General features: G+C 52.7%; 3 protein-coding genes across 3 annotated transcripts; 1 reads left to right on the top strand and 2 right to left on the bottom strand.

Annotated features, from left to right (window-relative positions):
• Window positions 1–272: 272 nt before the first annotated feature.
• Window positions 273–4434, bottom strand: NCS54_00515600 (Hypothetical protein; the record flags this gene model as incomplete). Its single annotated transcript, XM_053150671.1, has 2 exons — window positions 273–552; window positions 611–4434. 2 exons carry the CDS (start codon window positions 4432–4434, stop codon window positions 273–275), a joined length of 4104 nt encoding a protein of 1367 aa, XP_053006646.1.
• A 1416-nt stretch (window positions 4435–5850) lies between these two features.
• Window positions 5851–7888, top strand: NCS54_00515700 (F-box domain-containing protein; the record flags this gene model as incomplete). The annotated part of the gene is made up of 4 exons (XM_053150672.1): window positions 5851–6260; window positions 6319–6496; window positions 6550–7655; window positions 7714–7888. 4 exons carry the CDS (start codon window positions 5851–5853, stop codon window positions 7886–7888), a joined length of 1869 nt encoding a protein of 622 aa, XP_053006647.1.
• A 386-nt stretch (window positions 7889–8274) lies between these two features.
• Window positions 8275–10079, bottom strand: NCS54_00515800 (Ubiquitin carboxyl-terminal hydrolase; the record flags this gene model as incomplete). The annotated part of the gene is made up of 5 exons (XM_053150673.1): window positions 8275–8825; window positions 8884–9286; window positions 9336–9435; window positions 9488–9582; window positions 9630–10079. The coding sequence occupies 5 exons, from the start codon at window positions 10077–10079 to the stop codon at window positions 8275–8277; spliced, it is 1599 nt and encodes a 532-aa protein (XP_053006648.1).
• Window positions 10080–11262: the final 1183 nt, after the last annotated feature.

An 11262-nucleotide genomic window follows, 5' to 3' on the forward strand; every position in this document is an offset into this window, starting at 1 on the left:
ATCAAAATATTAATTCATTCATACTGTGCCTGTGCCTCTTTGATGCTCTAATTCGCTTTGTCCCCAAACGTCCCACGTTGGTATCCATAACAACACCCGTACCCAAACCGCCCAAATCCATTCCCTATCACGGACTCGCTCAGAAACAAACAAACTGATAAGACAGAATTCCTCCTATTCCACCTTGAAACACCCTCGCCCATGCAATGCAATGCAATTTCGCTTTTCCTCTTGCCGTTCCTTAACTTGACAGAATATGTGTAGTTGTGTCCTTATGCCTCGGCCCTGACAACCTTGAGCTGACGGGACCGCTTTACCTTGCGCTGCTCCTCCTTGGCGGCCACGAGCTTCTTTCGGACAGTCTCCTGCTTTGCCCAATCCTTCGCTGCCAACCGGGCACGGGCGATGAAGCGTGCCATGACGAGGAATGTTCGGAGAGTGGGTTTGGTGGTTGATGTAGAAGAAGTGGCGTGGCTGGGCAGGGAGAGAGCCTTCTTGTTGCCGAGAAGGTTGACCCGGATATCCTCGAGTTCTCGAAGCTGAGCTTTGTTGCTGGGAGAAAGTTAGCAAGATATACCGAGTTAAAGAGGGGAGTAGGGGAAAAACGTACCAAGCGTTGGCAATGTCAAGCTGTAGTTGGAGGAACTTCTTCGCGTACGCAGCATCAGCTCGTAGGGAAGCCTCTCGCTTGAAACGGGCCTGCATCCACTCCATCTGCATCACGACGCCTCGCAGCTCCTTCTTGTGACGCTCCTCTGCACTCTCGGCCGCCCGGATAACTGTCTCCAGAGCCTGGTCCGCCCCGTCGATGGTCTCCTGGGTCTTGAGGTCCGCCGAGCGTCGTCGCTCCGAAGCCTCGGCTTTGGCGGCGACGGCTGTGGCCTTGATGCGCTCGAGGTCCTTCTGCAGCTTCTCGGCGCTCATGCGGAAGGCGGCTCGTTCGCTGCGCGCTCGCTCAAGCTTGCGGCGGAGTGAGGCCTCTGAAGCGCTGAGGTTGTCGATGAGCTCCTGTTGCTGGAGGACGTCGTGCTCCAGGTTCTCCATTTCCGCCTTGATCTTCCGTACCTGTCGATCTTGCTTGTTCAACAAGGTGTCCGTCTGTTGTGCCGCCGCGGTATTGCGTTCTCGCTCTACCTTGCTGATCTGATGCTTTAGTTCAAGGAGAGCTCTCTCGTGTTGTGTTGCCACCTCTTGAGCTTGCTGCTCGGCATCTTCGAGGAACTCTTCAAGCACCATCTTCTGGTCCTCAGCATCCGCAAGCTGATGCTTCAGCTCCTCGAGATCCCGTTCGTGTTGCGCCACCGTATCGGCAAGCTGGCGTTTCAGTTGGTTGAGAGCCCGCTCGCGTTGCGTCGCTATCTCTCGAGCCTGGTGTCCGGCCTCGTCGAGATCTATTTCGTGTTGCGCCACTGTGTCTGCAAGTTGATGTTTTAGCTCGTTGAGAGCCCGGCGGTGTTGTGTTGCTGCCTCTTGGGCCTGACGCTCGGCATCCTCGAGGAACTTCTCAAGCTCCGACTTCTGCTCCTCGCTGTCTGCAAGCTGGTGCTTTAGTTCAAGGAGAGCTCGCTTATGCTGGGTCGCGATGTCTTGAGCCTGTTGTTGTCCGGCATCCTTGAGAAGCTTTTCAAGCTCCAGCTTCTGCTCCTCGGCATCGGCGAGCTGGCGTTTTAGTAGGTCAAGAGCCCGCTTGTGTTGCGTCGCCATCTCTTGAGCCTGCTGCTTTCCAGCATCCTCGAGAAGCTTTTCGAGCTCTAACCTTTGGTCCTCGGTATCCATAAGCTGGCGTTTCAGTTCATCCAGAGTTCGTCGGTGCTGTGTCGCTATCTCCTGAGCTTGCTGCTTCCCGGCGTCCTTGAGAAGCCTCTCGAGCTCGAGCTTCTGCTCCTCGCTATCTGCAAGCTGTCGCCTCAACTCATCGAGAGTCCGCTTGTGTTGCGTTGTCATATCGTGAGACCGTTGTTGCCCAGCGTCTCTGAGGAGCTTCTCAAGCTCCGACTTCTGCTCCTCAGCATCGGCGAGCTGACGCTTTAGTTGGTCGAGAGTTCGCTTGTGCTGCGTTGACATCTCTTGAGTCTGCTGCTTGCCAGCATCCTTGAGAAGCCTTTCAAGCTCTAACTTCTCGTCTTCGATATCTGCAAGTTGATGCTTTAATTCAAGGAGGGCTCGCTTGTCTTGTGCCGCAGTGTCTCGAGCCTCTCGGGCCTGCTGCCTGGTATCCTCGAGGAACTTTTCCAGCATCGACTTCTGGTCCTCGGCGTCCGTGAGCTGATGTTTGAGCTTCTCGAGTTCCAGTTCGTGTCGCGCCAGCATCTCCTTGGTTTGCTTCCTTGAGTCCTTCATCGCTGCTTCAAGCATCTGGTCCTCGGTACCGGCAAGCTGATGCTTCAGTTCTTCAAGATCCAGTTCGTGTTGCGTTATCAACTCATCGACCCGCTTCCTGGAGTCCGACAACGCTGCTTCGAGCTCTAACTTCTGGTCCTTGTAATCCGCAAGCTCATGTTCCAGTTCATCGAGATCCAGGTCATGTTGTGCCGCCATCTCCTTGATCTGCTTCCTCGATTCCTTCAGCGCTGCCTCGAGCTCCAACTTTTGGTCCTCGGTATCTGCGAGCTGATGTCTGAGTTCATCGATCTCCAAGTCGCGTTGCGCTGTCACATCCTTGGCTTGCTTCCTGGACTCCCTCAGCGTTGCTTCGAGCGTCGACTTCTGCTCTTGAAGATCCTCAAGTTGTCTCTGAAGACGCTGGGACTCTGGGCCGGTAGCCTCCTCGAGGACCTTCTTGAGCATAGACTTTTGCTTCTCGGCATCTGCAAGCTGGTGTCGTAGTTCGTCGAGATCCATCTCGTGTTGCTCCACCATCTCCTCAGCCTGCTTCCTCAAGTCCTTCAGCTTTGTTTCGAGCGTTGTCTTCTGTTCTTGGACATCCTCAAGTTGCCTCTGAAGATGTTGGGACTCCCGATTCGACCGGTCCAGGTTTTCTTTCATGCTCTGTTTGAGACCTTGAATCGTCTCCTTGGCGTCCTTGAGCTCATCCTTTAGCTGATCGTTGTCATGAGCCTTTTCCTCTAGGGCCATCAGTTTGCGTTGAGCGTCCTTCAACTCATCGCTATGATCAGCCTTGCTCTCCAGCGCCAGCATCTTGCGCTGAGTATCCTTGACCTTCTTCTCTGCTTCGGCCACCTGATCCCTGAGACTCTCCATCTTTTCCTTAAGATCCTCCACTTCATCTTCTCGTTCGGTAAGTAGTCGGTCCTTCTCCTGGAGATCCGCTTCCAAATCACCGATGTCGTCCTGCAACTTTTCGACCTGGTCGTTGTGCTGGGACTTTTCCTCCAGAGTCAGCATCTTGCGCTGGGCATCCTTGGCCTTTTGCTCCGCTTCATCCACCTGGTCCTTGAGGCTCTCCATCTTTTCCTTGAGATCCTCCACTTCGTCCTCTCGTTCGGTAAGCAATCGATCCTTCTCCTGGAGATCCGCTTCCAGGTCCCCGATGTCGTCCTGCAACTTCTCGACCTGGTCGTTGTTCCCTTGTTGTTGGTCAAGCTGACGCTGAAGATCTTCAATGTCTGCTTCACGATCATCTATTAGCTGTCGTAGCTTGTCCATCTCTGCTTGCTGGCTCTGATCGCTGTATTTTCGTTTGGCCTTGTCCTGAAGTTCCAGCATCTGCTGGCGGTAACTCTCGAGGTCCTTTTCGGCAGTCGTCAAATGCTTTTTGTATTTGTGGAGCTCTCTCTGCATCGTGACCTTGTCGACCTTGAGCTCGGTGTTCTCCTTGAGGGCGGCTTCGCTAAAGCCAGGCCCTGCTTTCCGAAGCGCCTCCTCGAGGAAGTGAATCTTGAGCTTGAGACCAAAGTTCTCCTTCTCGATCCTGTCAATAACATTCTCTTGTTCCCGAAGCGACAGCTGGTTGCCGTCTTGGAGAGGGCCCTTATCGCCTCCTCTCCTCCGAGGAATCGCCAATGGGGTCGAGGCAGCGCTGGTGGTGTCGATCTCGGGGATTGTGTTTTCCATGTAGGACTGATTGCGCGACCCTGTGTACATGGACGTGTCCCCGCGTGGGACAGCAGTGAGGTCGCCCTCATCGATTCTGTCTAATGAAGGCGTGTTCGGTACGTTGTTGCCATTCTCTTTTCCGAATCGTCGCACACTGTTTCTCGTGGCCGACTTGAGTAAAGGTGTAAACTCGGCGCCTCCGACGCTGGGAGGAAGATTTCTGCGGTCGGCCAAGGGTCCTCTCTGACGCGGGGTGCGAAGGTTGATTCCGTTGGAGCGGCCATTGCGAAGTTGTTGGAGGAGGTTGCCCTCCTTGGCTGGTGACTGGAAAGACGCCTCTTGTGAAATATCGGCAAAGTCGGGCTGTCGACTGAGGTAGGTCGCATCCCCAATGTTTGTTCGCGGGGTGTCGAGCGCGCCGCCGCCAAAGTCGGGCATGATGGCGGTAATGTGTGGATTGCGGTTGAGCTCTAGAAATGCTGCGTAGGATTGAGGCAGATCATGCCAGAGATGATAAGCGGTCGCTCTGTGTAGAGCGTAAAGAGTATCGCTTCGCCTCGTCTCGTTTCGCAGTTGGAGTTATTGTTGGTGATAAAGAAGGATCAAGATACGCTCGTGGGCTGGGCTGGGCTGGGCTGGTGCAAGCAAAGAAGATGTGGAGAACGCGCTGGTTTCGAGCCGACCTCTTTAGACCAGGCGCGTTGTTGTTTACTTTGTATCCCTTTTCGGACTAGAACGAAAACAAATCCGGGAGTGGGGTTGGAGGAAAGGCTAATTGATATCTGATTGGATAGAGTTCAATATGTGGGTCTTGTTTCCTTGTCCGAGGACAGTGCAAGTAGTAAATGCTCGGGTTGTTAGTTCTCGACAATTGGAGGAGGATTTCATCTTTCATCTCTTAAAGTAGTTGATTTTAAGGATACTTTGCTGAGACCATCGCGGTGTAGTTTTCTGCAACTGCAAACCTTATTAACATGGGGGCCATTATATACCTGAAGCTTGGAGATAAATTTTAGCTTGTCTTGCTCCCGTGTTACTGCTGCGTAATGTCTGTTAGTGTATGAAGCCTCTTCTGGGGCCTCAATAAGGCTTCATAATATTCGCTTCAAAAGGAACATGATTTTTAGACAAGAAGGTGTTTCACCGAGACCTGTTTGGCATGGAACAACGCAAGCACGGTGGCAATCAAAATTTGTTGACAAGGTGCCTTTCTTCCCTATTGCAAAGGTCTTGTAAGTGAGAGACTGTTGGCATTGGCTGTAATTTGGTATTGTATGGCCTTGCTTTTGATTCCAAGACCCGAAAGCAGCCATTGAGTGTTCTATGAGGTCTTGGACAGGATTGAAGTTGGTGCTTGAACACTCTAATCGTGTCTACTGCCATTGGGACTCTGATTGGCTTGAATTCGTAAACAACCTACTATTCATTCAAGCCAATCATCATGTTTTACCGGCTCATTCAACCCCATCTTCGTCGTGCTGAATATTAGATCCCCGCACAAAGGAAGCAGGCTCCGATATCGTCATACCCCCGGTAAATATATTGCTTCCGCCCCACCCGAGCCAGCAAACAATGATAACATCGTGCAACCGGATGAGGTGAGAGGGCGTTTTTGAGGGCCAGGGGAGGCGCAATGACATATTCGTGCTGTTGATCGACAGGCCAGCTCGCGGTTTTCTTTGGACTCGATATCAGAGAGGTACCCCCTAAGTCAGCAATCTCCCTCACACCTGCCAGCGAACCCAGGCTTCTTTCCCCTGCAAGGGTCTTGCTTTTTTTTCGTGTCCCATCGCACCACTTCACCGCCTACCGCTCCATATATCCCCTAGAGATTGCCTCATCGACAGCGCCGCCATGTCTTTTTCGCAAGTCCCAGATGAAATAATACAGCATCTGCTCTATTACATTTCACCCGAAGATACCCTCGCCAGTTTTCAGCTCATCTCGCATCGTCTGAGGCGGCTGGCCAATGAGCCTCTTCTATGGAGATATCATTGCCAGAGCAACTTCAAATTCTGGCACCCAGAGCATCGCTTCCATCAGCGGCTCAGGGATAGGGCGCCCGCTACCCCGTGGAAGAAGCTGTTCATCATTCGCAAGTGTCGAAATGCTCAGATTAACCGTCTTTTGGATGAGATCCTCGCCACCAAAGTTGGCCGGCTAAGGAGATTCGAGAAAGTCTGCAGACTTGGCTATGACGCCAAAGACTTTCTGCTAGAGCAGTGCGACGCGGATGATTCCATTGATGATCATCTGGCGCGACGGTGAGAGCCTGACGGGTCATGAGTGAAACTCCACATGACGCTGACATTCGTATAACAGATACTACAGCGGAGCGCTCTTGGATAGCATCCATAGAAGCCTCGCTGTTGAGGAATGGCACAAAATACAAATGGCAAGTGTAGATCCTGGTACCCATCCTTCGGGCTTCGATCTCGAACGAGTACTAGGTGCCTTTGATTTATTTGTGCTGCATGACCAGCCAGGCGATATTGACGATGTATGTGGTTGCATTTTCTTCCTTCAAGCTTCTGTATTAATGAGATGTATCAGATTGGCCGCATCCTTGATTCCAAGGCTGCCGAATTCCGCAACAGTAGGCCAGATATTGATGTCTTGACAACGCGGCAAAAAGCGTTAGCACTAAACCGCTGGCTTCGTATCAACAACCTCACAGGTTTGCAGCACCCCGAGCGTTACCGAAACCTGAGGAACTGTCTTATCGGCCAGGCACTACGCCATGAGGATCATGACTCCATCCCCATCATCTCCAGCGCCATCTTCTGTTGTATTGCTCGGAGGCTGGGCCTGCATGCCGAATGCTGCGCGTTCCCAACTCACGTTCACGCTATAGTCTTTGCGGAGCAGGGCAAAACTTTGGAAGGCGCCCCTGTTTCTCAGCCCAATGTGCCCCTGGAAAGGATGTACCTTGACCCTTATGGCTCGAGCGAGGAGGTGCCAATGGCCGACCTGCAGGCCATGCTTGCTCGGCTGGGATGGCAGACGAGCACCGATGTCTTCCTGGCTCCCGTGAGTCCTATTGCCATTGCGACGCGGACGGCACGAAACATCAGGGCTACGGCTGCCCGGGTGATGGAGGCCCGAGACCAGGCTGATCCTGGGCTCACACAGCTCATCACGGGCAACGACAGCACCAACATCGACGCCGCTCTCTACTCGGCGCTGTGGGCGTCCCTCCTCCTTACGCCGGCTGACGCCTTTGAGTGGGATGAAGCTTTGGAGCCCTTCCTGAATCGGTTCGCCAAGAGTTGGTGCGAAGACGCCTGGCTGGTTGAGAAGTACATCTTCCCCCGGTACGATCGCTTTGGTCCCTTCCGCGAGAGATTTATGAGGAACAATCCCCGCAGATGGGACAACCCGCGTGAGGTGCTTGGTCTCATCGACGAGCTGGACGAGCTTGCGCCCCCGGTCCTGCGCAGGAATGGAGGGAGGAAGCAGCCGGTGCTCTACAAGATCGGGCAAGTCTTCAAACACCGGCGGTACGGCTGGATCGGTGCTGTCAACGGTTGGACCGACCAGGGTACGCGAAGACTGCCCATGCCACACACCGTGGCCATTGACGAGACGCTCGACGATAACAGCGATACAGAACTACCGAACCTGGTGCGTCCTCGCAACCGGACGTTTTACACATGCGTGTAAGTCATGACCCTGATGTTGTTCTGCTGTGGTGTGCTTGACCTGACGTGACAATAGCCGCACATCAGGACCCGAGAGGCACGTTGTCGCTGAAGACAACATCGTCCTCATCCAAGACCCCAACGAGGTCCCCAAGAGCCTCTTCCCGCAAGCTGGCAAGTTCTTCAAGAGATTTGACGCCGATACGTGCAGCTTCGTGTCCAACATCACGGAGCAGTATCCCGACGACTGAGAAGACCAGGTTCTCCCCCTTTCGCGCCCCCGTTTGCTTGTCCCATTTCCTCATTTCTCTCCTTCAGCATGTTTGTACGGTGTCCAGCGACAAGGGGGGTCTCATCTTAGACGCATCGAGGGAGCTTGGCTGGCGTTGGAAAAAGGGATGATTTGGCGTTTGATTCAACTCACAAAAGCGAGGCTGGGGGATTTATTTCATGGTATATAATGATTGAAATTGGCATGTTTTCTTCTAGTTTGAGACGTGATCAAGTTGTTCGACATGCATTTATTCGTTACTGGACAACCCCGTGTCCGCCGAAGCCATGGCCAAGAATCTTCCAAAATGAGTCCAGTACAGTGAGTTCCAATACGTGATGCCAGCATGGACCCTTTACAATAACCTCATGATGCCTTGATGACGTCCTCCAACACGCCCTTCTCGGCAAGCTTGGTCATCCACTTGTGCAGGGCAGGGCCAAAGTCTTTCTTGCGGCCCTTGACACGTTGTTCGTCATCCGCTTTGGACATCAGTTCTGCGCGATACTCGCCCATCGCGGCCTTGACTTCTATGACAAGTTCCTGATACAGCTCATAAGCAGCACTGGTGTCGAAGTCTGGCAGCTTGATTTTCGCCCGCAAGTCTTCGGGAATGTCCAAGTTGGTGATGTCCTTCGGCTTGAGATTGAACTCGGCAAGGCGGCTCTCATCTCTAATGTCGAGAGGATTTGACTCGGCGGAGGTGAGGTCTGAAAAGGTAGAGTCTGATTGCATTTGGGTGTGAAGATGGTGAAGAGATGCAGCGGCGCGCGCAATGGTTTGCGTGTGTGCGGAAAGGGGGCTTCGGCAAAGTGCGAGGAGGTTGAAGGAGAGCTGGTTCTCTTCGTATTGTAGCATCCGGCCTTCGATTTGGGGCCTTGCTACAGTAGTCCAGTCGCCGCCTTCAGGTACATGATCTAGGCGGGAAAGGTAAGCGAATGGCTATTGTAATGAGCTCTGCTTAAAGATACTTACCCAGCCTGTTCGGTTTACTTTGAAGGCCATCAAGCTCCCAGACGTATCCGCCCGCAGGAACATAGGCGATGAAATGGAACCCATAGTCTGACTTGACCTTCTTCTTTCTGGTGGGTGCTCTCTTCCCTTTCCGTGGCGCCGCACGCTTTCTTGTCTTTGTGGTCTTGGCTTCGGAAACCTCATTTTCCAAGCACAGATCGGCGTTAAGGTGATCCATGCGACGGGTAAAGGAGTTATGGATGGTGCGGATGAAGGTATTCTTGCTGAGCTGACGGCCACGGAGGGCAGTGTTGAGGTTTCTAGTTGATTCCTTGAAATCTTGTAGCTTGTCACCGAGATCAAGACCGTCGGCGTTCATGACGATGTTCAGCATGGCGACGGTCGCACACGCATTGTCGGTTGTCTGTCCAATGTGAGACCACGGCTGAGGCAGGAGGTAGGCATCGACTTACTTGGTTTGCGAACCACACGTCACTTATATCCTCCTCTTCGTTTACCTGATCGTATCCAGGGACATATTGAAAGAGAAAGACTAAGCCGTATACTGGCTGCCTGCAGATGATGAGCGGGAGTTGGGAGGGGTAGTGTGACGGGGCAAACTTGCGGTAGAAGCGCGAGAGAATCTTGATCAATTGTGAAAATCTCTTGCGCCTTGACGTCCTTGACACCGAGATCTCGTAGAATGATGTTGAAAAAGGCCTAAAAGGTCAGATTTCTGAGCGCACCAAAGGACACCAGGCACTTACCGGCTCCGACTCGAGGGCTATCCACCCCTCCCACTCTTGGATGTCCTCCTGAGATAGCGGCGCCAGCGCCTCATTGAGGAGTAATTGCCCAGATTCCTTGCTGATGGCATGATTCACCTCGTTGGCGGCCTCGCTAGCCTTGCGCTTTGGGTTTCGCCTCAGTTCGCCCATCGTCCCTGGCGCGTCGGCAGCCTTTAGAGGCTTCGCGGCAAGACGCCAAGACCGACGCGGAGGAGGGGGACTTGGTTGAGAGTCTTTGCACTGCGGCGACTTGTCAGTTTGTGTCTCATGCTCCATGGTCATTTCGCGCAGTAGATGTTCGCTGGGAGAGTGAGGACAAGAGATCGGTAGCGGAGTGGAAGCTGGCACCGTCGTGAAGTAGCACATGGAGGGTGCTTTGGTACCGAGCGAGGCGGCTTTCAGGTTCTTTGTTTGATGCTTGTACGCCATACTCTTTCGAATAATTCATATCGAGGCAGCTCCCGTCGTTATCCATTCGTTTGCATGTCGGGGTGGTCAAGTCGCCGCCCGAAACCCCAGGCATTCAATCAATCAACCGCAAGGCTCTCACAGCGATAAGGCAAGTGTCACACACGACACAAAAGGTGGTGGCATCCACCTCGAATCATCATGAAATGAGAAAGTGGAAAATTTAACTTACAATTGTTATGTCTAGGACACTCTCAAGCTGGCCCCGTTTGAGCTTGGTCTTATACTTCCAGCTTGTGTATAGCTCAGGTGAGCTTCAGCTCCTTTGCGATGATAAGGATGTTTGATCTGCATAGGGACGAGGCGCGAACAAGACTGAAACGATGTCGCGGCATGAAGATGATACCAACAGCGGTGTTAGTTAGGGGATATCATATACTGGAAGCTCTGCCGTGGCACGCGATCATGATTAAGAGAATGAGCAGCACCTCCTGGACGTTGAAGGGAGCTTGCCCGTTTGCTTGGTCTGAGCGTGGAAACGCCATGGCTTGGTCCAATCACATGAGAATATTTGTTGTTTCGAGCGCGAGCTTGCAGGTGGCCAGCCAATCAACTGGGGGACAAGGGCTGCAGCAAAAACGGCCGGTACCTGACTTACCGACGAGATACTCAATCTCTCACCTAAAAAGGCTTCAATGCCAAGTATTTATGAGTTCTTTATGGAGCTTTCATCTTATCTATCTCATGAGTAACCTGTGCCTGAAGGGTCGATATGCAGGTACATCTGATCGCCAGTACCTTCACTGTACCTACCTAGGTACCTAAGGTGAGGAACAGGTGCCTAGGTAGGTAGGTATGATTTCGCCATGGGCTTTTTTGATAATCCGTGAAGAAGAAATGAAAAAACAAAGTATATATCTATACTTAATTTTTCATTTTTACTTTGACGTCGTGTTTCCTTGGTCTCCATTTCATCAGGTGCATGGCCCTGAAGCTGGACTTGGGTACCCCTGCCAGGCACTGCTGGTGCCTTAGCTCAGAGGTACCTTAGCTAGGCGCGTCTCGACGTGACGCATTAGCTGGAGGTCCCATAGGCTCTCAAAGGAATTTCCATTGTCCGCCCGTGAAAACTACATTCAAAACATCGACTGCCAACAACGCACCCGCGCTTCTTCAACCTCCACGACGCGCAACAAATCCGTCG

Source organism: Fusarium falciforme, chromosome 4, assembly GCF_026873545.1.
Source record: "Fusarium falciforme chromosome 4, complete sequence".
Taxonomy (NCBI): Eukaryota; Fungi; Ascomycota; class Sordariomycetes; order Hypocreales; family Nectriaceae; genus Fusarium; species Fusarium falciforme.